We start from the raw sequence: 26,077 nt of genomic DNA on the forward strand, positions 1-26,077 counted from the left end.
CCACACTTCCACCAAAACCAAATCACTTCCTAGAAATAACAACCATGTTGCAGACAATATTTCCTAACAGTACAACATAGATGGCTTTAGGAAGGCATACGTGTGCCTATGTACCACAGGTTCCACACAGAGCATGACAGCCTCTTCCAGAAGTTCCTGCTGTGCTGCTCTTGGGCAGTGGAACAGAAGCCCCTTAGTGTTCCTTCAGGGAGTCTAACCTGCTGCTGCATAAATAAGGGAAAAGAGAGGCTGAAAGTTTCCTGTTTGAACCAGGAAGAAGGAAAAAAATACAAAGCCTGCCAGCACATGAGACAAACAGCAACTCCATTTCCCTCTTCCAGTTACAACCAGCCGTTTGGTTTTTTTGTTTTTGGTTTTGGGGTTTTTTTGGGTTTTTTTTTTGGTTTGGTTTGGTTTTTTACCTTAAAGTGTAACTAAGCATTAGTTGATACAATCTACAGAAGAGCATCTCATTTAAAAGACAGTATAAAACAGTAAAACAGAAAAAACAAGACAACACCAGCATAATATGTACAATACTGTATTTACACTTAGTTTGTTCTCATTTATTTTGGAGTAAATTTCAGCTCAGAATAAAGGGGTTTCTTTGGCATGTCAACATTTCCCTCAATAACGTAAGTTCTGAGATAACTTGCTCAGGTTTGCTTCTGCCCCCACCCTCCTTTTTTTTTCCTCCTGCTTTTCCAATCACATATGTCTCTTGGGTTGGCTTTGCTTTTATAGTTTTCAGATGCAACTTTCAAAAGAAGTGAGGGGCTTCTATCAAAGGGAAGAACAAGTCACCAACAAGACACAGGAGTTAAAATTGCCATTAACATATCAGGACAAACATTTTTTTCCAGCTACATAAATTTGGTGTTGCTGACTACAGTAGAAGATCTTACTTCTTTGAGAGTTATTAGTGTCCCATGCCTCTAAAGTAACAATTTTACAGTCAAAATAATGACAGTGACTACATGCACATCCTTCCTAATGAAGGGAAATACATGTAATCTGGCTGTGGCTAGTGATGGTCCCAGAACAGGAGCAGGACTGCTTTTCTGATTAGTCTTTAAAAAAAGTACTCATGCAAACACTGAAGAGGACATTTGCTTACAGTTTCTCTGTATTAAAACCATCCTGCATAAATAATGACCTTGGCTTTAACCTAATTGTATAGAATTAATAGCATTTCCAAAGTATTTCTATTACAACAAGATACTACTGCATCAATATAACAGTAGACAGAACTGAGTCAGAGCCACATTGACAGCTGAGCACTCACACTGTACTAAAACTTTTGCCAACCCATCACACAAAACTTTCAAGTCATGTTATACTAGTTTTGCGAAGTTAAATTACGTAAAAAACAAGTTGAATTGTTTGGGGGAGAGGGGAAATCCTTCTGAAAACAAACACATCCAATGACAAGAGATGACAGACTGATTTTTATCTACTAATTAGTTATCTTCCTAATCAAAACCATAATCAGGCTGCAATCTGACTTCACCTTTATAAAACAACAAAGGGTTACCAGTGACAAACAAGCTTCCACTCCATTTAGACCCTGCACATAAAAGCACTGTAGGAAAAACTTGACACAGGAGTGGATTCACTAGCAACTAATAAACGTTGAAACTCCTAGAGAGGCATTTATAACATCCATTTCCCATGTGAATTCTCTAGGAATAAGTAATAATAACACCCATACTACTACATCTTTCTCTCACTGAAAATATTCAGGTAAAATAGCTGTAAAAGGAAAGAGTCTGACAAAGCTTTTAGGCTGGTGAAAATGGAGCACCTACCCCATGACCAGAAGTCCATGAGAGCTATTACCAACTCAGAACTTAGTAGGATGAGAATGACAAAAGCACAATTGCCTAAAATTTGCTTTCTTACAAAACTAAAAAAATACACAAAGCCTTCCAGTGCCTCATGTCAAATGTTTATAATACCCTCTAAAACGAAGATTGGGGATTTTTCTTAAGACCAGTGTTAGCAGAATGATTTCTAAACTCATTGCTGGCATCTCTTTTTGTAACCTCTCAAAACAAGTATAATAACGACTGTTCTTTAAACTCCTCTTCTCAAACCTAGGTGGATTATGCTGAAAAGTCAAGCTGAAAAGCTCTAGTTATTCAGCTCAAGCACTAGGAAAACTCTGTTCCTAGGGTTTCATTGCATTTTAGAACCAAGCCTTAAACTTAAACCAAAACTTGCTATGAAACCAAGTTTCGCCAAGCGTTCATGGGACAAGTTACTGTGTCAGGAATTAACACCATTTTCAGAAGAGACTACTTTGTAAAACCCTCAAGAAGGCACAATGTCATACTTGGAAAGCATCACAATGGATCACTGTGACCTTGACCATACAAACTTACTAAACCATACCAATGCCTGAGGGTCAGCTCTAAACTAGGATTTGAATTTGGTCGGGTACCTGCTTTGAAGTGCCTCTCCTGATTATCGCTATGTAGCAAGCTTTGGTTTATAACATGGAGGTTTTAGAAATACCTAATGTCCTCCAACTGCCAACAGCCATTCAGCCCACGGGACTTGATTAAAGCTAGTCCCAAGTATAAGCACAGAGTGCAGATGCTGGGCCTTCAGCAACAACTTCACTCTGTAAATCTGCTCCTCTTGGCTGCATGACTTGCTAGCACAGCCAGAACCTGAGATGACCTGCTATTTTGCCACTGGAAAACAAAAGCAACATCAATACTAAACAGCATTAATTTGCCTTAAACTATATAGATTCATAGAATAGTTTGGGTTGGAAGGGACCTTTAAAGGTCATCTAGTCCAACCCTCCTGCAATGAGCAGGGACATCTTGAACTACAATATGTTACAGAGCTTTAGAGGTATTTCACTACATTAAGGTCAGTATATGTGACTGTATATAAATATTACAGTCCATTTAAGAAGCCAACAAAATTTGCAGAATTTTCAAAACCAGCAAGGTTCTTCTGTACTTTCCTGAAATATCAATAAATATGGAGGTTCTATTTACCTTACTCTTCAGTCAAAACATCATTTCAAGTAACACCAAAGGGATCCAACTTCTCCCATACAAAAAATGGACACCCAATGCTGTAGACACTTTTTCTTTCTTTCAAGCCATGAAAAAGGCTCTGATAATCAGACTACTTTCTTTCTTTTTTTTTAAATAAACCAGATGCAGCATTGCAATCAATTTCTTTGTTCAAAGGTTGCACTTGAAACCTGCACAAAAACACATTAACGATAAATGCTGGTGTTATGTGCACTTGAAAGTCACACTGAACTTTTGCCTAAATGGGGAATCGGAAGCGATGCTCTCATTATTAGCATCTTGTGCTATCCTTCACACCTCGAATGCTGTATTAAAATTAAGTTAATAGAGAACGTGGAAAAAGCCACTGCCACACCACTTCATTGTAATTGAATGTTGAGTCAAAGAATCTCAAATTCTATCAGCCACTGTTTAACAGGCTAGTTCTTCGTAAACACTTGAAAACAAATTTATCAACAAAACTGTGACAAGTAATCTCCACTTCGACTATCGGTCACAGGCAGGTGACAACAGAACCTACTTTCATTAGACTCAATATACTGGATTGGTGATGCTGGATATGTATACTGTACAATGTAATTGGAAGCATGACAAAACTGAGAAGACAGGCAGTAATTTATGTACTCTTTCCTACTGCTGCCAGAAAAGGGTCAAGAACTTGTTGAAAAGTTACTTCATAACAACAAATCCCTCAAACTGCAGTTAGTTATAGCTTTAATATGTACTGTTACACATTGAATTACTTTATTTCCACAAGAGCAGCCAATTCATAGTTATTTTGTTCCATGCACTTTTAATATGCTTCAGAAACATCCGTTGAAAGAAAGACACATGCTTCAAGTCTGAATCTTCTTTCCCACACCTTGCACATCTGTGAAAGCATAATGATGACAAAAAAAAGAAAGGGTTGTGTGTGTGAATTGGGAATAATTCATCTACAATGGTAGGTTTCTGGAGGCAAGGGACAGAAATCATTTTTAGGAATGTCACATTCAACTATAAAGGAGCCAACAGGACACAAAGCCACACAGCAGCCATGCTCATCAGTTTGCACCTGTGAAAAGCACAAGCCCGTTCAAATATAAAAAGCTAATGGGTAGTAAAATGTTTCAATATTTTAATTATATTCCATTATGCTCTCCGTGAAAATACTGTCTTGATTTCCACAGAAGTAAATAACTTTATTTTGTTTCACTATGAAACAGGCTATGCTAAAGGCAAAAAGACTTGGAAAGGCGGGGAGAAGTCCCATTACCAACTACAGTCCACCAAAAGAAATGCTAAAGAGCTACTTGGACTCTCAGGAAGGAAGCTAAGCAAGTTTCTAACCTAAACACCTGCCTAAGACACAGAGTTGCACTAAAATTTTCTTTTTCAACTCTACAACCTGTTTTTAAGAGATTTTAAACAAGCCTTAAGTTCTTCTGTAATGGCTTACCAAGAGACACAGTCAGTCATAACTAAGCAACTACGATGTCACATGTCACTACAATAAATGCCGGGGGGGGGCGGGAGCGGAGAATCAAACACCAAAAAAATCCACCACCTGCACAAAAAAACCCCAAACAAACCACAATAAAACCAACCCCTCAAACCCAACCACACACACCACCACCACAGAACAAACACACAAACAAACAAAACAAACCCAATACACACACATGGCTCTCCCATGCCGATTTTGGGGAATCCTGCTTTTTGCAATTTATTACTGTATTTGTCACTACCTCCTTCTAGAATCTTAAGTTAGATCACAGTTCTGTTGCCCAAATCAACGGGTGATGCTGTCACATACACAGAAATACTTGTAATCTATTTTCCATTTATTAACGTTTTCTGTATGAAATTACAGCGGGTTTTTAAATTCCCAGAACAGACACTGCTTAAAGTTAGTGCCTCTGTTCTCAGTAGGACTCCAGTCTCTTTTTCTGCCCTCTTTCCTTTCCATAAAGCTGCATTATTCAGTATCCTTCTGAAATCTTATGAAACTAAACATACTGAAAATTTTAAGGAGGTAATTACTGACTTTTTTTTAAAAAACAGATTATAGATATACCACTTTTTCTATTTCACTGGGTCTTTCTACAATGCACAGGCCCATAAAAGTACTGATAATGCCTTCCAAAGCCACGCTGATGTCTTGTTAAGCTCACTGATAATCCTTCATTCCATTGAACCTGAACTCATAAATAAAAACAGAGGGCACTGCTTTGGAGATCTTTTGTACATGGAAAGAAAAGGTATAAGATATTCCAATCCAGAAGTCTTTTGCTTAATTGACTTCCAAAGCATTTTCAGCATGAAAGACTAAACTTTTATATTTGTTAACTTTAGAGAAAATGTTCACCAGCAGAGCTCCTGTGCAGACTTTTAGTAACTTATCTTGCATAAAGTCACCAATCAATACAGGTAATTTCTTCCCAATACAAGACATAATTTTACATACAGCTACTCTGAAAGTACTGCTGGATGACTGAAGGAACCATAAATCAAAAAAATGTTTAATCACACTTATTAAATTCTGCAATCTTGAACTGTATTACATGAATGATTGACTTCAGCAATCTTGCTGCATCTATACTATTTGATTTGTATGTACATAAACAGTTGCCACTGACAGCTGTCTGACACTATCCTACAGCAGAATATTTCACCAGAAAAAAAACTATCTTTCAGCAGAAAAAATTATCCATTTTAGGTGCGTATGTTGCTTTTTAGAGACGACCATGAAGCCTGCAAGGCACATACCTTTTCGTAGTAAACTATTCCATATTCTTTATCATCAGACTTGACGCAACGGAATTCAATCATCAGGTACATAAAATTAGAACTTCGTTTTTCCCTCTGAGAAGAGAACCATCACAGATGTGCATCATCTATTGAAGTGCATCAATCTTCAGCATTCTCAGCACAGAAATTACCCTACTGCCTTTGTGCTCTAACTGATTCATTAGATTATCAGTCATTGTAGCAATTATTCAGTTAATCATTTTACTAGCACTACCTGAGACCATATGACCTTCTTCCTGACATTCTTACTTCCTTACATTCCCACTTCACGATGAACATCTACATGTAACAGATAAAAATCACATTGTTTTCATCAGTGGCTTGCAATTGTGGACTGAAGGTATTTAAAAAGGCAATGAAGAATAACCAGCTGACAGCTGGGATTTTTCTGTGTTTTGGGTTTGGTTTTGTTTGTTGTTTTTTTTTTTTTAAATCCTTACATACAATTATGCATGTCAGAGGCAAAAACAGAAGACAAAAAAAAAATATTACAAAAAAATCAGCATTTCAGATCAAACCATGAAAAAGACAAATTAAACTTGGACTACAAGATTAGATTTGCAGCTCATTCACTTTCAGAGGAAGATTTGCTTATGTATGCATTTCTGAAATGTTTTAATTAGAAAAAGTGCTTTAAAATCTAGGTGGGAAACAAGAAAGAAGTTACATCACCACCACCAGCAACATACATTTAATAAAAAAATAAGCATTCCCTTGAATAATGAGCAACTGAAATTAGTTTCATGCATTAGTAATGGACTGACTTTCCAGCACAGGCAAAGTGGTTCTCCATTTAAGGCACAGCTCTAGGAAACAGGAATTTTTATTTTTCTGTTTTTTTACAGAAAGGGAAGAGAAAAATAAACCAAAAAAAACACAATAAAAAACCACCGTGATAGACAGAGTTCTTAAAAAAAAAAAAAAATCGTAAGGGTTTATAAAAACACAAATTTCAGTTCAAAGAGTCTGATTCCCAGAAGACAACAAAAATCTCAGAACACAAAGCAGAAAACAATGTTCTGTTGTGCCAGATGAGTATAGTCAGTCAACAGTTTGGGGGTGATTTTGCTCAACGAGGGTTAACACCTCATTCAGGTACTTACCTACCAGATAATTTTTTTAAAATATTATTTCACACCTTAGAAGTGTTTTACCTCAACAGACAAAATCAAAACCAACAAAGCTGAACAGGTCTAAAACCAAGGAACAGGCTGTATGTCCAAAAAGTTTCCCATCAGAATCTACATCATAGAATTAAGTTAGTCATACCTAACAGCATTTGTTCAAAGCTACGCCAAATTATGAATAAATTCTGTCTGTGATCAAGTTCACTGGATGCTGAAAACTTGTGAAACAGCTGTCTCTTTTGGTGGATGAAAAGCTGGACATGAGTCGGCAATGTGCACTCCCAGCCCAGGAGGCCAACCGTGTCCTGGGCTGCCCCCAAAGCCGCGTGGCCAGCAGGGTGAGGGAGGGGATTCTGCCCCTCTGCCCCGCTCTGGGGAGACCCCCCTGCAGGGCTGCGTCCAGCTCTGGAGCCCTCGGCACAGGAGAGACATGGACCTGCTGGAGCGGGGCCAGAGGAGGCCCCAGCAACGCTCCGAGGGCTGGAACCCCTCTGCTGGGAGGACAGGCTGGGAGAGCTGGGGGCGCTCAGCCTGGAGCAGAGAAGGCTCCGGGGAGACCTTAGTGCAGCTGCCAGGACTGAAAGGGGCTGAGGAGAAAGATGAGGACAGACTTTTTAGCAGGGCCTGTTGTGCTAGGAGAAGGGGTGATGGTTTTAAAGCAAACAAGGGTAGATTCAGCCTAGATATAAGGAAGAAATTTTTCACAGTGAGGGTGGTGAAACCCTGGCCCAGGTTGCCCAGAGAGGTGGTAGATGCCCCATCCCTGGAAACATTCTGGGTCAGGTTAGATGGGGCTCTGAGCAACCTGATCTAGTTGAAGCTGTCCCTGCTCCTTGCAGGGGGGTTGGACTAGATGACCTTTAAAAGTCCCTTCCAACACAAACCATTTATGATTCGATGAGTCTCCTTACTGCCGAAGTAAAAACAACTTTGGAAGCTTAAAGAATTATTTTTCCTTTTATCATATACACTGGCAGTTGAAGAAAAAGAGGACAATTACTTAGTCTCCTAAGCAAGCAAAGGCTCCACATTAGCAAGATTAAAAAAAAAAAAAAAAAAAAATTTGCAAGTCAGAAGTATAATGACCTACCTCATTGATCATTTCTATTTCTCTAAAGGTCAGTCTGTCCAGCCAGTCCACTTTCACCATGTGACCTTGCCGATGAGACTTGGTGAGCTGCATGAAAAAACACAGTAACATTTAAATTGCTCGGAGCAAGAAAAAAGAATATCAAAGTTATAATTTAACAGAGACATGAATATGAAATCGGGGGGGGGGGGGAAAACCAACTAACTGGAAGAAATGCTTGTGCAGTACGCACACAGTAGATCCTTCTAAACAGCTAACCCATGCCATAAACATAATTCTAGTATCTAAAACACCAATCATGGCAAAGGCCAAAACCATGTTCCAAGCACATCACCTTTGCATTTTTACCACGTTAAAAACAGGAACCTATTTTTAAAGCAAAGTCACATAACAAAGACATTTAGTTTTTTGTTTTACTAAATTTCATATAGTAAAACTTAACAAGCCAAACAAAAAGAAGATATTTCAAGAACTATCCAAACTGAGTAATTCTGCTCTTATAAGCCTTACCTAAACAAGTTTTCAGACCGGGACTTACACATCGCAAAAAGTCAGTAAGTCATAAAGAGCTTGTTCTTTTTAGTCATTGAAAAGTAGTTCAAGTTTTACTCCTACATCTATATAGTGTTGTAGTAATAGCAACTAAGTTGAGTTGTTTAAAGGACTACCTAAGAGTAGAAGAGTGGAAGAGAAGATACGTAAGATATGAGCCATACTACCTGTAGTTTCAGATGGACTGACACACAATACTTTATGAAAAATTCAGCAGATGCAGATGACCACACAAATATGAACAGGAATCATCTTTTCAGCTCCTAAGAAATCACAAGTGTTCCTCAAAAACTTAGTAATTCTTGCAGTATGCAAGAAGAGATGCAATGGAACTACAAGACAACAAGTTCTTTCATGCTTCAAAGAAATCAGTAGCTGTCTAGAAAATGGCTAGTGAAGAGACCCTCAAAATTATTTGTATTACAGGAAGGGTTACAACTAGTACTTCATCAGCCTTGTTCTGTGGTCAGCCTGCCAACTCATGAGCATTTAAATTTGAACAGGCTATACAGTCACACCGACTGCTGTTTCTTGCCCAGCTGACAGCTATGGGACAGGCAATAGACAAAGAGCCCTAGGAGAGCATATGAATGGAAGGTATTGTATGCAGGAGAACATAACAGTCTACTTCCTCCATATAAAACTGGAGATGAGATTACTACCAAACAAAAAAAAAAACCACCAAAAAAAAAAATCTTGCTATATGCTGGGATCTGTCTAGGTTGTACAGTTTGTCAGATACATGCACTAGACTTATAGCTCACCACTACAGACACAAAAAACCCCAAAAACCACTGTGAAGAAAAAAAGGTTAAGCATTTGCACCAGTAGTACTGTTTCATTATTCTCACTTAAATCCTGAGTAAACTGATGTCTTACAGTACGGGCACAAGTATTATTACCTACCAAGGATGACCTGGGCTAAATACAAACCCCATCATGACGTACTCTGAAAAGAGCATCAACTTCATGTCCAGTTACAGATCCTGACAGATCTGTAGAGTAGATACATGACAAACTCACAAGAAGCCAACGTTCAGAAATTATGCAGAATCAACTAGCTTTTTTACATCTCTTAGAAGCAATACTGGCATAACAGGCAAATAATTAGCTAGTATCCAAAAGACTGTAAACGGCCATTAAAATCATTAACAACATGAAATTTCAGCATTCTGCAGTCTCCCTACAGGTGTTCTTATATCAGTGGAACTGATCTGTCAAAGATCAGCTGGTAGGCATTTATCCTTGTCTTTTAATACCTTGATCAACTGTCCCTTCATATCCAATAACAGCAGAGCATCTTGCTTGTTCCCTTTCCACAAAGTGACCTCTTGCTATTGAAGATAAGTTCATTGGTTTTGCTTTTTCTCTATTCACCTCCCCAGAGTTTAATTTGGTATTATGGTCTAACAACACTTTGGATATTTGTTCCTACTTCTAAGCAGGAAACAGAACTCCCAATTAATTTAGTTTTCTTGGAAACAGCTTATATCAGAAAGAGTTGGAATACATTACAGACCACACCATGGCCTCTGCGCCCTCTCGGGATCTGAATTAAATTTTAAGGCAGATTATCTATGAAAGCAAGCATGACCTCTAGCTCTGAATGGTGATACTTGCTCATTTCACAAATACATTATGTAATTCAGTTTTAATGACTCTTGGTTCCTACTATGTCTACTAACAATGAGGTTTAAAATTTTCCACTGAATATTAATCCTCAGCTATAGTTATTGGCCCTCCAAGGTAAAGGACTAATCAAAAGCAGTCACAATTTAAAAAAAAAAAAGTCAAAATGTTGGGAGGAAAATCCTGCCCTTTTTAGAAAAAACAAAAACAGAAACAAAAACAACTTACTTCCCGTTTTGCTAGGAACTTTATATTTCAAGAAGCACTAAACAGTAAATTAGCCATGAGCACCCAATGCCCTTTCTTCTAAACTCATTCCATGAAACACAACAGCATAATCCTGTAATGACTGTTTGCTTAAAGCAGCTCATTCACCTAACTTTTCTTTAAACTCTAGACCACAGTACAGCTTGACAGAAATAAGAAGATTTTGATGCAAACTTTGGAAGACCACTGCAACTTCTAAGAATTAACTAATTCTGTTCGGTATGCAGTAGAGGCTTTTTTTCATTTGTTTGTCTCCAGTAAACTCTAGGACACCTAATCTTCAGATTAGCTTCAATAAAACTTAACAGTACAAAAGGAAAAGGAAGGGCGGGGGAGCAAAGTATAATCCTTAATAATATTTCAGGACGCTGGATGTAACCAAAGCACAGAAACCTCGTCTTCGGGTTCTTTCAACTTATCAGCAGGATTTTAAACAGGAGCACAATCCAGTAATAATTTTTTGCTATCTTTTGTTATATTCTGCAGCCAGCTCATCAAATTCTATCTCAGCAATATTATGGAGACAGAGCGTGCCAGGACTGCACTAAAAGGATAACGCCAGACTTGGCCTTTGCCTCATATATGATTTTATAATATATTTCAAAGGTAGAGAACCAGCAGCATGCAGACCAGTTATTACCCAAAATGCTGTTTCAGGCAGGCTGGACGTGATCACAGTGCATTCACAAATGTTCTACCGAGTTCAGAGAAAAGGCCTTCTCATCCTCAGCAAAGAAGGAAGCCCTTACCCTTACATGTCCACCATTTTAGTCACTTCTACATTACTCCCTACGTTTTTTTTTTTAACCTAACAAAAATATTTCTTCTTACTCAAGGTAGCCCTCTTATTTCCACTACCTTAAAGCAATGCATCAAAATTTTCAGCATACCACATATTCACATGCAGCCTTGATATACAGACTTAGGATAGCACTTATCAAAGCCTTAACAAAAAAGTCTCGTTTAGACACCTTGGTCACAAATTCTTAGTTCATTTTCCTGTTCACTGCACTACAGAATAAAGAAAAAAGTAATGCCGTATATTTCAGAGGAAAATCATTAATCTCCTAAACCTGGAAACCCCCCTTATAGAGACGAATAAAGTCATAATAGAGCAACTAGTTAGGCCTGCACTCAAGACCCAGAAGATCTGCAGACATATATATACACACACACGAAGAACCGTTCTCTTGAATTAATATTTAAAGCTTAAAATAAGAGAGAAGTTAGTGCATTCCCTTAAGGGAAAGAAGCATTCATCATCCGCTACTAAACAAGAGGCATCCCTTTAGATATTATCTCACCATTGTCATTATCTAATTCCATTCAGTCAGCAGAAGCAGTGAGGGAAATGAATGGATCAAAAAATAACTTATTTTTTGTTTAATTAGAATAAATTAATCTAACACACAACTCATGATAGAAACATCTTAATGTCATTAATATTCGAGCGTGCTAAAGTATTCCACTCTTCCCACTCGTATTCCTTAGTACAGGACAAAATCTGCATTCACATTGACACCCAGGATGCGAAGCCACGGCTTTTTCATCAGTAGCAATTTTACAAGCAACATTCAGGTTAAGAGCATAACCATATGACACCTCAACATAAAATGAGAGGCTTGCCATAGTATCAAGGTAAAAATGATTTAAGGTAAAAGGATACCGCTCCTCCAACAGCCAGTCTTTGATTTTATACAAAGTCCATATAATAATAAATATCACACACACACAAACTCAGAAGCTTGTCAAGAAAATAAAAAGCTGTGTTTTAGATGGAGAAAAGGTCCTTCAACAAGCTCTTCTCAGAAGTTAGTAATTTTCCAGAGGACTCTAATTCGGCCTCTGGTATCAGACATCAATCAGTATCATGACACTTACAAATGGTAAGTCTGCGCAATAGATAAAACAGAAAAAAGCACCAAACCAAACCAAGAATAACAAAGTCCACACAAACTCCTCTTGTATTTAGTTAGTCCTACTCCTCTTACTGTATTTAAATATACCTTCACATACAGTAGCATCAGGAGGCATTCAGCAACTGATGAACAAGATGTAGAAAAACTGAAGCTGACTGTACTCAACCAATGGCTCTTTAGGAATAATACATCACAAGAACCTCATCTGCTGTGTAAACAGCTGTACAAATGAAAGCTCTCACAGACACACTTATCCGGAAACCCTATTCACTTCGCTAGCGTCTGATGGTAAAATGTTTTTATAAATGAACACAACAAAATGCCAGTGAAAACACTCTCATCTTTCTGAAATTAGTATCTCCCAAAACAGCTTTCAGAAGAGAAGAAGGGTGGCAGTGATGTTATTAGCTTTTTATTAACCATTAACTAGAACTCTCAGTTGGGATGTGAAAGGAGAATTCCCTCCTCTTCCTCAGAGGCTTTGAGTCCTCATCTCCCACATGCCCAGGTATTTTAAGACTGAAATACTCTCCCAAGCTCAAGAAATGGTTGGACTTGATGATCTTAAAGGTCCTTTCCAACCTAGTGATTCTGTGATTCTGTGAAATACAAATAATGTAGCATAAAGGAGTGAAGGGAAGAGGAGAAAAAGCACTGGTAAGGTATGATCATGTTTGCATAACAGAACTAACATGAAAGGGGAGGCCTACACTCTAAAACCTCTTTCTCAGAGACCCACTGCCTGCATCATGTAACCGGTTTGATGAACTATAAACAAGCCTCGATATTTAGTGTCTGTTTACAGAGTTTCCTCAGGCTAGAGGGGATTTATGCTGCTACAACCAAGAAATGGGGTGCCACCACTGCCAGAGAGCTTTAATGAGTCTGCCATTATAAATTCAAGGTGAACTAGACTAATAGAAGAGAGACCCTAAATGAAAGTTAGTTTATTGTTGTGATAAATTTCTAGATGAGAAAATGGACATATTTATAGCACAGGACCGTATCTTTCACTGGGAGTTGCACAACGGTGAGGATGAAAACTAGGAGATAAAGACTAAGAAGAAAGTACACTGAGTAAGTGGGTTGAGGGATTTGGCAAGCTTGGGATAAGCTTACCTGAAGAATGAGAGATATCAGCCACTCAAACAGTTCAAGAACTAGTATTTACTGATCAATTCCAGAAGTAGTTTTGAGTGCAAAAATACACTCTGCAACCAAGCTGGGAGAATAAAACACTAACACACACACACATATTCATGAGCTTAAATGAATGAAACTTTGGTTAATTTTTGCAGTTCTACTTAAGTTCTTTCTAACATAGAGGTTAAGTCATACACATCTGAACAGCATGCCAGACAACCTTAAACCTAAAGGACAGCTACTGAAAGAAATTAGACTGTCCTCACAAATCACTGTTAAGAGCTGCCCTTACTGAACCTCATGGAATTTAGGCTTCAAGCACCTTCAAAGGCATGTTCGCATTTTCATTCTTTACAAAGAATTAGGATGTTAAATTGCTACAACAGAATGCAATGCATATTAAAAGGTATTTATATGTCCCCTTTTAAAAAATACTTCAGAAGCAAATGAGTGTAATCTAGTTTGCTCATTTCTATAAATCCTGTGAAAAATATCTAAACAATCAAAGGAAGACAACTTTCATGTGAGAAAACAACATGAGAAGCCTATCTTCATTAAAGGCTGTCTTCATTTAACTCCAGTGAAAGTTCAAGCTTTTCACGTACATCTTAAAGGTTACTTGCTATTCCATTACCTTTGCCAAGCGGCTCATTTGATCTTCAGAGACTGTGCTGCTGGTTCGCCCAGGAGTTTTGGTGGGCTCTGAGCCATCAGCTTCCACGTTGGGCCAGACCTTCAAGTCGTGCATTCCTTGACGAAACATACTGCAGGTAAAAATGCAGAATCGCTTCAGTAAATTCAAAATAATATAGCTGTCAGAAATCAAAGTACAACAGCAGCTGCAAGAAAATGAAGTAGCTTCCTTTGCCAAACCTACAAACATGCATTGCGATGTATAATTTAACCGAACTGCAAAAATGCCTCGCACCTTGGGCCCTCTGTGGCCTTCATTTTTATTGGCACATGGCGTTTAGAAGGCAATGAGTAAGTCTGAGATAACTTATTTGGCAAGTGGAAGAAAAATGGGTAATTCCCAAAGTTAGTGGGGTGGTACAAATGCAAACTGAGGACAGAGCTTGACCTTCATAGTTTTACTGTTTGTAATGAAGCAGAAAGTATTCCTCTTAACTTGCAAATTATAATACTGACTTTAGGTCTGCCAGTCTGAAAAAAAAATCAACTAAAAAACTACCTAAATTTCATTTGAAGATCATCTGATATAAAGCAGCCTTCTGAGCTGCCAAATAAATAAAAAAAAAGCACAATCCTCAACATAGCATTTTCTCCATCTATGCTTGAAATTGAATTGGTAATTGAAACTGTGCAGCGAACAGAACTTTGCAGGGTAACTGACCACACCTTTTCTCCACAAAACTCTGCTTCTCTTGCACATTTGTGCTGATCCACCTATAAAAGTTGCCCCAAGAAATCAAGTGCATTACTTTGGCCAATAAGAGATGGTCACTTAACTCTAACAACTTCAGGTAAATACAACTGGAAGGAACGCTGTAAGAAGTCAACCATTAAAAATGAGCACTACTGACTAGATGAACCATCTTACCTTGAATTTACATGTCACTTTGTGGAATACTACTACAATGGTTTCTATTCACAAACGAACAAAATTTCAAAATAATTTATTGTTTTCTGTCCATCTACTTCCCCCAGGCCCCGCATGCTGGTAGGAAATACAAATTTCATTTATAAATCATATCTTTTTCCAGGAACTATGCTCTAATGCTTTAAAAACTACCAGTAGTCTTTGTGGCACAGTCTAACTGACACAGTTCAATCTTCTGCCCTAAGACAACGTCAATCTTTTTGTCAAAGCCGTATCTTCAGTGACAGATCTACAACCATTTTCTGCATTAAAGGATTGCTAGAACAAGCTTTCCTAACACTAAACTTTTTCTGCAGTTCATTTTAGCCTTATTACTTCTTATCCACTGACAAGACAAAAAAAGGCTATTTCTCACCATCTTCCAATGCTACTTATACACTAGAAAAGTGTTCCTACAGTCTTTTCTTCAGCCTCATTAGTCTTTACTCCTCCTCCATCACACCTATTGGCTAGATGTTCAATGATATGGACTCCCTTCGACTCCCAGTAGTTAGCAACTTGCTTAAAGTCAGTTATATAGAACTGAACATATCCCAGCCAAGCAGACAAGTATGGAGAAGGAGGATACAACATTGTGCCTGATACACTTATTTATAGACTGTTCGTATATTCAATGTTTGCACATTTCACAAGAACATCATGAAATAAATCATGCAAAACTTAAGACTCATTCTAAATTCACCTTTTCCTCTGTTCTCCTGGGAAGCTGCTCCCCATTCTGTATTTACAGTCAATTGCAAAAAGTACCAGCACATCATACTTTTCCTTAAACTGCATCCTTTTTTTTCTTTTTCAGTCCCCTTTGCACTATGTCAAGATCCTTTTGATGTACTGTCACCTTCTAGCACACTTGTAATCTTTCCCATTTTAGTGTTATCATCCACAAATTTATTAAACCCACCATCTACTGGGTCACAGATTATTAATTTTGAAAACTCCTGATTTACCAAGTTACACATTATTCTTTACGAATAATACTGCATTAACAGCCCAACTGCAAGAATTAAATCAATCATGTTAAGTAATCAGTACTGGCATTAATGCATTACAAAAGTATAAATATGAAGTAATTTCAGCATTTGCTACCTTGAAATCCAAGCTTACAGATCTAATGAAAAAAGCCTAAAAGTTGGGTGTTATACAAGAAAAGACTCTTTTTTCTTTTTTTTTTACAACACTGTAGCATGTATGAAGTTACACTCCAGAAGAGAGTAAATCATCTTTGTATCTGATTTTTCAAACATGGGACTGTTAACCTGGCTTAAACAAAGAAATTTAAAAACCTCTCATAACCACTGCTATGTTACTATTCACAAGTGAGCTTCAAATCTGTACCATAGAAGAAAAAGCAGTATACCCGTATTTCCCAAAGAGCGAGACTGTTGTTCCTCCCACAGGAACTGCTTTACCGGGTCCATATACATCCCAAATGGTCAGAGCCACCTGTGCATTGCGAGGCAAGTCTGGATACTTCACAGGCAGCTTCAGCCATTCATTCCAGCTGTAGAGAAAAACTTTTTATTAGTCATAAAGGTTTAGAATTCAAGTTACTCTGTATTAGTTTATACAGCCCAGATTCTCCTTAGAATATGAAATATTAAGGGCAGATAAGAGTATTTTCCTGTGGGCTTTAACCATTCAAATACTTGTCTTGAAACTGATTAAAAGGCTAGAGACCAAAGGATAAATACTCTAGCTCAATGACTAAGTACCAGTCTGTCCAATAAACATGATGAAAACATGCTAGTCCAGACCCCAGAAGTTACTTAACTAGTGAGCCATGCCCAAACACACAAGGAACAATTTTATGACTTACCCATTACACAAAAAGGTTGGTTTTGTACTGTCGGGGCAACACTTAATAACCGTACAGAAACTTGAAGAAACATAAAAGTTATTTAATAAAGACAACAGAAACCAAATCTTTCTTAACACAAAATAAAAACCATACTGATTTATTTATATAACTTGATGCCCCAGTAACTAAGAGGGATATGAAAGAAAAGGCAGTCACTTACTTCCATCTTGTGCTAAAAGCTTTGTAGGAAGTTCTAACTGGAAGAGCAAGAGGTTTCCCTTCTGCAAACACCTGACAAGTTACATACAAGTCAGAGCAAGTTTCTTGATACAGTCCTGAGAATCTCAGCATTGGATCTTCTAGGAGAGCTTTGTAACTCTTCTGTTCTCTTTTCCCTTCCAGACTTCCTCTGTGCAGTGGAAAATTAACAAAAAAAGAAAAAATAAAAATACAAAATTTATTTTATCTACATCTTTTTCTATTTCCATAGCTTATATTTAGATTACCCAGTACTGAGGCTATTTTCACTTTGCATTACCAGCCAGCAGTGGAATCCAAATACCAGATTCCTCTGAGGAAACTCAGGATGCGAAGTGATGAACAAATAGCGAATTTATTGCTATACTGATTTGGGGATAGGGGAGAAAAAGAGCAAGGAAAGGAAGAATTACTTGTTTGCATTTTCAGTGGAGATAACTTATAGTACAACCTGTAGATTCTCAGACAGCATCAAATGAGATACTCTAAACAGGGCAATGATGAGATGACATATGCTGCTATTATTAAAAAAAAAACAAACATGAACATACATGTGCTCCAAATACTACCTGGAAAAAAAAAAAGCATGGTAAAAAAGCCTTAATTTTAAGCTGTATGAAATGTGAAACGTATGACTGTCTTTGGATGCCAGTCATCTCTCAAATCAACAACAAACCAACGTTCATCTAAGCAGGCTATTCAAATCAAACTTGATTAAAGCTCTGCAACAATTTGCAGAATGCTATTGTTACAGTAAATTGATAGAATTTCATCAGGCCACGATGAAGACAACCATGCATACTAAATATCTCACTGTGGATACAAGGAATTATGGTGATGATGGGAAAACATGTTAACGTCAATCTTCCAGCAAACAAAAATCTATCAGTAGCACAACAACACTTCAGAGTAGATGAACAAGTTTTTTGCAAGAAAGTAGCATAGCACATTCCAACTCTGATGCACAAAAAGAAAAAAATCCTAGTTTTATTTTTGTTAGGCAGAATGAATTAGCAAGGAGTACATGCATATGCATCTGACTTCAGATACCATCTTCCACTGGGAAGTTAAACAACCCCCGAATAAGTTTTCCCCATTTAGTTTTCCCAAAAAGTGCAATATAATGCAGCAACATTAGGTATATCACATTTTACAGCTAGCTACATCCCTCCTACACAAATGTAAACGTCCCAGTGCTGTGATGCAGGAAAACCTCAAAAATTAAAAAATGAACCAGCAAATACGTCGGCGTGTGATAACACCAACTTCAACGAGAGTGCTTGCATATACCTAGCCAGGAACATACTTACATGTTGCAGCACCTAGATTTGCTTACAACAAAGAACCCGACTAAGGGCAACTTGCTTTCAAGGGAGGATGCAAACAAGTAGGAAAAAGAGCGTCACCAGTTTAACACTGAGGAGTGAGCTGTGACACCAGCAGGTGAAAGGTTACGAGAGACAACAGCGCTAAAATGACAATCAATCTTTGCCTTAAAGGACCGCCTTGCACTATGGGACCCAAGGCCATGAACGTCCGTCACGCGTTTAGAGCGAAGCTCGCAACCCCGGCCCTGCTGCCGCCGCGGCCCCTTGCCCAGCTCCTGCCCATGGCACCGCCCGGCGGCGGGGCACGCCGACAGGGACGCGGCCGCGCTGCCTCCGTCTGCCCGGGAGCCCCGAAGGAAACGGGCGGCAGCATCCAGGAGCTCCCGGTGTCGGTGAGGGGAGACAGAACGAGCACCGCCGCGTAGCCACACTCCCGCGGGGGAGCCGGGCTTCGGGACCCAGCGCAACTCCGGTGAGCGGGCGGGCAGCCCAGCCTCCTCCCTAGCCGGAGGGGACCGGGCCGCTCGCAGCGGAGCGGAGGGACGCTGCAAGCCCCGACCCCCCCACACACTCACATCTTCAGCTGCACGTTGATGTCCAGGTCGCAGCTATAAACATAATAAAGCTTCTCAGTCTCGCCCATGGCCGCCGCCGGTCCCCGCCCGCCGCCTCAGCGGCACCCGAGACCTCCACCACAACAGCCCCCAGGCATGAGCGCCGGCCAGCCCGCCGCCTGGGCCCCGCGCGCCTCCTCGCTCTGAGCATGCGCTAGCGCCGCCATCTTGCTTAAAGGAGGAAGGAACGAGGACGCCGCCGCCTCACGCTGTAACGGCCCTTTACCAAGATGGCCGCCAGCCTACGTCAGCCGAGTTAGCGGCCTCAAGATGGTTGCGCCCACTCTTCTCTAATCACCATGGCTGCTGCCACCCGTACGGCACACAAGATGGCCGCTTCCATAAGAAGTATACTAAGATGGCCGCTGCCCCAGCAGGGTGCGAGATGGTTGCTTGTCCCACCTGCGAGTGGAGAGGGTTGGGTCGTGCCTCCAGGGTGATGTTTGTGAAGGTGTCAGGGCTCTAACTCCTGCTCAGATTTCCAGCAGTCTACCTGGATTTCACAGTGTCCCCTCAGGTTGTGATTCTCCATGCTGCAGGCAAATCCTTCATCTCCAAAATCCTTCTGTGCCTTGGAAGGCAGGTGCTACTTCTGTGAAGCTATGGACTGTATACCTTATGTTTTTCCAGGGGTAATTTTAGAGTTACCACACACTGGGTAGTTTTAGAATTAATGATTCTTGCTTTTTGTTACTGACAGACCTGAAGAAGGCAGAGTAGAAATGGCAGTTTTCTTCTGCCACTGTGCAGCGAATGCTGTGCAGGATGTGGACATCACAGGTTGATCGCTGAATTCGTTGTGGTGAGTTTATCATGAGTCCCAGCATGCTTACTTTGGGAGTAGTTTTTCTCATTTGTTAGTTTTTCCTGAAGCCTCAGCTGTCAGCAGCAGTTGGTCATCAGCAATCATCACCTAACGGGGAAACAAAACAGTAAAATTTAAGTACAGAATGACTCTGCATCTGACACAGGCAACTGACAATCACCCACAACTTACATATTGTAAATAATTGTATGGTTTTAAACAATCCTTAATGTTTTGAGGATTGATACGGATTGCAGGCACTTTTAAGTGACAAAAATACACACATCATTACTATCCTATGCTTATTCTGTCTACGTAGGCAAAGCAGCTGGGGCTGACTAAAGAGGAATTCCATGTTTTATAATCCACCGCAGCCACTGAACTTCTCAGTGCTGATGAACAAAAGTATAAAAATTGATGTCTTGCTGTAGCTCGCTGTACATACAGCAGCAATAGTCCTGAGGAAGCATCAAGACAGAGGTGCTGTCTCTCAGCATGTGCTGCTCGTATTAAAAAAAGATAATTATCGTTTGGAACCAGCATGTTTTCCATTTTCGCAGCAAGAACCGTTAATGGGTGGATGTGGAAGAACATGTCGTCAGCTAGCCCTCTTCTCTTGCAAGTCAGCAGCAATGGGGGAAGAGGCCAAAGCAGGGGAGGAACGATTCTTTAAGGAAAGAAAGACTATTTCACTTCAAAACTTTTTTTTTCCCCTCACATGCTGTGACCAGGAAGTCTTTTTTTCTTTTTTCTAAAAAACAAGGAGGAAATTGGATTTGGAAATCCAGTAGGAAATGATCCAGAACCATGTATCACTAAAATGAAGCCTTTGCTTTCCAGCACTGCCAAGCTGGCATGTTATGAGTGCAAAACATAATTTAAACATAATTAAATTAACAAATTCCTTTGATGTTAAAATAACTTTTTAAAATGTGATCTTTTATCCATCTTTTTCTATCTGAATTTGTCACTTTTTGATCACATTTACAGCTTCCTTCTACAGCTCTGGCAGCTGCCATTCATTTATTGCCTGCCTCATAATTTTTGATGGCTTCTATTTGTTTGTTTGATTCCAGCCCAGTTTTTTACATAAAATCTCTGCTTTCCATAACAAAGATAAACAAACTTATTGTTCTTCTTGGCTGTGGAGAAAAAGTAAAACATAAAACTGTAAAAATTTACAAGACAAATAAATCTCACAGTTTTAAGGCTAAGCAATGTACGCTCTGTGTGTACACAAACAGCAAGTACATCCATATGTGTGTACCTATTTTTGGTATTATTTTGTCTCAGGAAAAATTGGATACTTTTTCAATTAATGGAATTAGTAGTATCAGTTAACTAATATCACTGTTGATTTCACCATTACAGAGACATTTTTAAGTCATTATTCAAGTTTTGTTTATTTGTCAGAAAAAAAGCTAAGGGAAAAAATTACAGAAGACCTCTGAAGTTGGCATTAAAAAAGGTTTCTGAAGTGGTATATTTCCCAACTTTCTCAGACTCCAGTGTGGCTAACTAAACAAGTAAATTAGGTCTGTGGGAGGCAAAAGAAGAGAAAAATGTTTAAAAAAGACATTTGACAATAAAATTGTAGAAAGATCTGATTTCAATCAAAAATGTAACTTTCTCATTATTACTTTCTCATTACTAATGACATTACGTTTATAAGTTCTCAAATACTGTCATAGAGGCAGGTTTCTATCTATTTCCTCTATGTCAGGTACATATACCCTATCTGAGTGTTTTTCACCTTGAATGATCCTAACGTACTTTGAAAACGCAGTGATGGACGTACCATAGATGACTGGGAACCGTTGCCTACGCTACTGACACAAATCCTCCCAGAGGGGACAGATGCCTGAGCGGGTGCAGGCTCTGTACGACGTGCCACACTGCTACAACCGAGGTAGCACACTAAAGATGAACAGGGCCATTTGGTACGGAGCAGATGCCGAGTTAGATGAGGGCATTATCCCATTGACTCTCTGCTGCCATTTCTGTGGGTCCTTCAGGGCACTCGGCATTCATGGCAACATCTGTACTGCTAAAAACAGCCACCGTAGGCTGTTGCCCTGAATCAAGTAGTACGTGTGACTCACATATACCCTATCTTGACTTGGCCCCTGTGGACTGGTCCATCTGCATCCCAACTGCAATAATATTTGGTCTGTCTTTTCTCTAAGCTTCAGTGACCACTCTTGTGGCCAAAAGACACAATTACTTCTGTGTGTGTTTTCCAGCTCAAAGTGCCTGATGTAATGTAAGGGTTGTTTCTCAGCCTGCAGGAAGGTTTTTATAGCGTGACATCTAGAGCATGGCATGAAGGCACGTTGTGGTGGTTGAGTGATTTTGGCCTACTGCAGTAGGGCAGGACTTTTCCAAGTGCTGGGTGTCAAACAAGGCACATCTGTTCTCCTATTGCCAATCTGCAGCACAGATATTCCATAAGATTGCCACATAAGCAAACTCTCCTGGCAACTCTGCTTGGGTTTATTCTCTAAGGAGACTAATAAGTGTATTCCAGAGGGAGTCTGGGAGTGAACTGGCACATGCATTGTACAGGCAACTGCATATATGTGATAGTAGGAACAAGTTCTGGAAGCTAGAGTGTCAAGATTGCTAATGCTCCAAGTACATTGTGAAGCAAACTGAAACCTTCATCATGCCAACAAAAAAAGGGCATCTGTCCCTTCTAGGCCTGGGGTGAAACTGAGAGGGACCTGAGGGACTAATAGGCCTTAATGGTCACTAATCTCCCGTGCTCATGGCCCAGGACCCCATTTCAGGGAGTTCTGTGTCCCAGCAGTGCTATAGGTACCAGTCTCCTGCTCCACCACAGCCCTGCCTGGCCCAGCCATGGGCTCCACTGAGCCAACTCAGATGCCTGGTGAGGTGAAGCATCAAGAAAACAGTGGGAGTGGTAGAGAGCTCTGCTGCTGACATGATTCTCTTTGGAGGGAATGGTGCTATTTTTCTTGTTTTGAAGCAAAAGTATCACTTGCAGTTTACATTCGATTGATAGCCACAGAGACATACGTAACCTCTCAATCTTACTGAGAAATATATACCATCTTCCAGAGGATGGCATTGCTTCCTCATACACCATTTATTTTCTGCTAGTGGGACTACCACGATAAGCAAGAGGACTGATCAGTTCAGATGTTCAGCCAGGTCCCACATTCTTGGTAAAGACTTTCGGCAAAGTAGCTGAAAGTAGCTGTGTTGTCAGACTTGCTTTGTTTCATCTCTTCTGAATGTGGGCATCTGTCCACTAGAAACCGGACTGAGACAACTGAAAGCTATACATAGCCCTCAGTACATCTGTCAGATGGTAATGACTTTTGGTTACTAATGAACTGGAACAAAACTGAATTGGCAACCGCCTTTTTCCCTCTAGTAATATCCCGAGAAAGACTTTACGTGCTGGATGTACAGCAGAGTTTCTGCTGTTCGGATACCACAATGATGGACATGTTTTCAGAACCAGAATGGAGAGGTGGCTAACACCATGGCTATCATACTTCCTTTAGAAATGGATGAGAATGAGGTTTAAGAAAAGAACACACCTCCCCTTCCCTCCCCTCAAATGTATGTTTTACATTTCTTTATAGGTGCATTAAAAGTTCATTGATTCATATGCTGTAGATAGTGAATATTTTTAACTATCCACACAGAACAATAGTTAGCTGTAAAAAAATACCATTAATTTGGAGTTAAATTCAAACCTAGTAGTATCATTTGGGTCCAAAAACTGATCCTTCTCAGAATTCTAGCCTTGGAACAAAGCTGCCCCTGTAATGTGCTCGGAAGACAGTCACATCTAGACGAGATGGAGCAGGGAGCAAATATCCCAAGTCTGACAGTGTTCGGCCAGCAGCATATACCCCTGCAAGAGAGCTGAGGCTCTCACAGGGGATGGCCCTCTGGATTCTCATCTAGATAACACAAAGCCATGTGTAAAGCTCTATTTGAAAACTCAGAGCACCAATAACTTAGGTTTATGGAATGATGTTTTACCCAAAAAGGTTCACTTTCCAGCTGACTTTATATTTTTCCATAACTAGCAACTGTTAGATTTAGATTAGAGTTCTTTGAGGAAGAAGTCATCTACACTTCTGCATTTCTACTGTGCTTTGCTATTATGGGACTTGACTTAACTCCTAAACACTACAGTGAGAAGTACAGTATTTTCTGTCTAGTGTGTGCCAGGCCTTTTCTTATTAAAGTGACACTACTGCTGAACAAACTATCCCAGTTCTTGTTTCCCCAGCCTTCTGCCCAAGAACAACAGCATCATTCTTTGTGCTCAGAGAAACCCAGGACTTGCAGACATCTCTTCAAACATTCAGTCCTTGCTTCTACTATTACCAGCACCAACTGTTTCAATCGGTTTCAGTGAGTTCCACTTTACAAACAGAAAGTCTTTCAACTCTACCAAGACCATGAAAAGTTGTCCTAAAGCACTCCTGGTTAGGAACCACCTTCTTGTTTTTTTGTCCCATCCATAAGAGTCTGTTTTCTCTGAGCCTTATCCAGATTGGTGCTGCATTTCTGGTATTTTAAGGAGCCAGATCCTCACAGTCTCACCTTGCTCCTGGGACAGATGTCATACCAGATGCCACTCCCTCAGTTGCCGTTGATAGAGATATGGTGGAGAAGATGGCCGTTCTGGTGGGCCATACAACTCAGAGTGCTCCAGGGAATAGGTAAACATGAACTATTATTAAATGATTCTTGATAATATTAAAGGATTTGTTCTAATCCATTAAAGCAAGGTATGATTTTACCTTTTTGTGTTTAGCACCCTCAGGTTTCATCACATCGGCTGAAGATGAAAGCATTGGGCTTCTTGCAACATTTAATTTCCATTGAAACAACAACAAAGCCGTGGACTTCCCTTTTATTATAGAATCAGCTTCTGCAATAACCCTCTTTGGAGTAGTCCCTGAACTCATTCATCCCTATATAACTTGAACTCAATAAAGTTGCAGTAGGGAAGAGTTTGGACCATTAACTTTAGTTTTCTAATGCTGTTTAGTCAATAAGCCATATAATTCCCAAAACAAAGAAGGGGAAGGAATAATAATAATAGGAAACATGAAATGTCAACACAGCCTGTTCAGAAGAGAAGAAAAAAAAAGCTAAAGCAAAACAAAAATACTGAGTCAGGTCATCAGCTAGAGAAAATCAGTGTAACTCCAGTGAAATCAATTAAATTATATTGGATTACACCAGATGAAGATCTGGTATGTAATTTTCAGGTTTTTCCTGTTCCTCCCCTTCCTCCCCTCATCATAAAATTTGTTTAAAAAAAACCCAGTCTGCCAGATTTTGCAAGTTCAGTAGTCTCTTAACTGAGTAAGTAAAGATATAATGAAAGCAATAAGTGCTGATACATCACACATGCAGTACATTTTCCAGCCAGTCCAATTTTATGCCTAAGGAGACTGGCAGAGTTCCTGCTGCGATTCAAATCTTATGTCAAATTTATAAACTTGTTTTTTCCATTCTCCTCTCCTATCCCCGTGCCCTATCAATCAGAGCTTATACCTGCACAAAAGGCTGATCCATCATTAAGGAAGCAGGTTGCAGCCAAATGCAAATTTGCACTTTAAAAAAAAAAGGAATAATACTCATGCTGCAGGGCAGGGTCACCCTCTGACCCTAGGCAATCTGCCTCTTAATGTGCAGAACACAGGCTAAAATAACATGTCTGCCGAACAAGCAGTAAACTTTTCTGCTTCTGCCTTTTTGAAGATTCTTGGAGTTGCTGCGTCTGCCGGCTGACACTCTGCCTGTCTTTTAAAATATGAAAATCTCCTCCATATGCATTGAGCTCAGTTTTCTACTTAGCATTTCAAGAGCCCTAAGGACCTTCAGGGGAAAAAAAACCCCACATATTCTGAATTTTCAATTTTGATGACAATTTGCTTTCCCTACAGGATGTGCAGAAACACCTTGAAAAACTTGTCAGCTGCACTAAAGGAAATGTTCCTTGCCATGGGAATGAGGGCACATCACTTTCAACTAACTTAGGGAAAACAAGTTTCACTCTTAGAAAAGAACAGGTCATATTT

General features: G+C 39.6%; 1 protein-coding gene across 1 annotated transcript in view; it reads right to left on the reverse strand.

The window, feature by feature from the left end:
- The window catches only part of LOC309415122 (phosphatidylinositol 3-kinase catalytic subunit type 3), a gene marked incomplete at both ends in the record, with an annotated part of 75,730 nt that extends 56,509 nt beyond the window's left edge, over window positions 1-19,221 (reverse strand). The window contains 6 exons of the mRNA XM_082012570.1: window positions 5,805-5,900; window positions 8,064-8,150; window positions 14,208-14,337; window positions 16,552-16,695; window positions 17,213-17,401; window positions 19,154-19,221. Of these exons, the coding sequence (XP_081868696.1) occupies window positions 5,805-5,900; window positions 8,064-8,150; window positions 14,208-14,337; window positions 16,552-16,695; window positions 17,213-17,401; window positions 19,154-19,221 (714 nt within the window). The remainder of the gene's footprint in view (window positions 1-5,804; window positions 5,901-8,063; window positions 8,151-14,207; window positions 14,338-16,551; window positions 16,696-17,212; window positions 17,402-19,153) is intronic.
- Between the last annotated feature and the right edge of the window lie 6,856 nt (window positions 19,222-26,077).

The sequence above is a fragment of the Phaethon aethereus genome (assembly GCF_964289735.1).
Source record: "Phaethon aethereus genome assembly, chromosome: W".
Taxonomy (NCBI): domain Eukaryota; kingdom Metazoa; phylum Chordata; class Aves; order Phaethontiformes; family Phaethontidae; genus Phaethon; species Phaethon aethereus.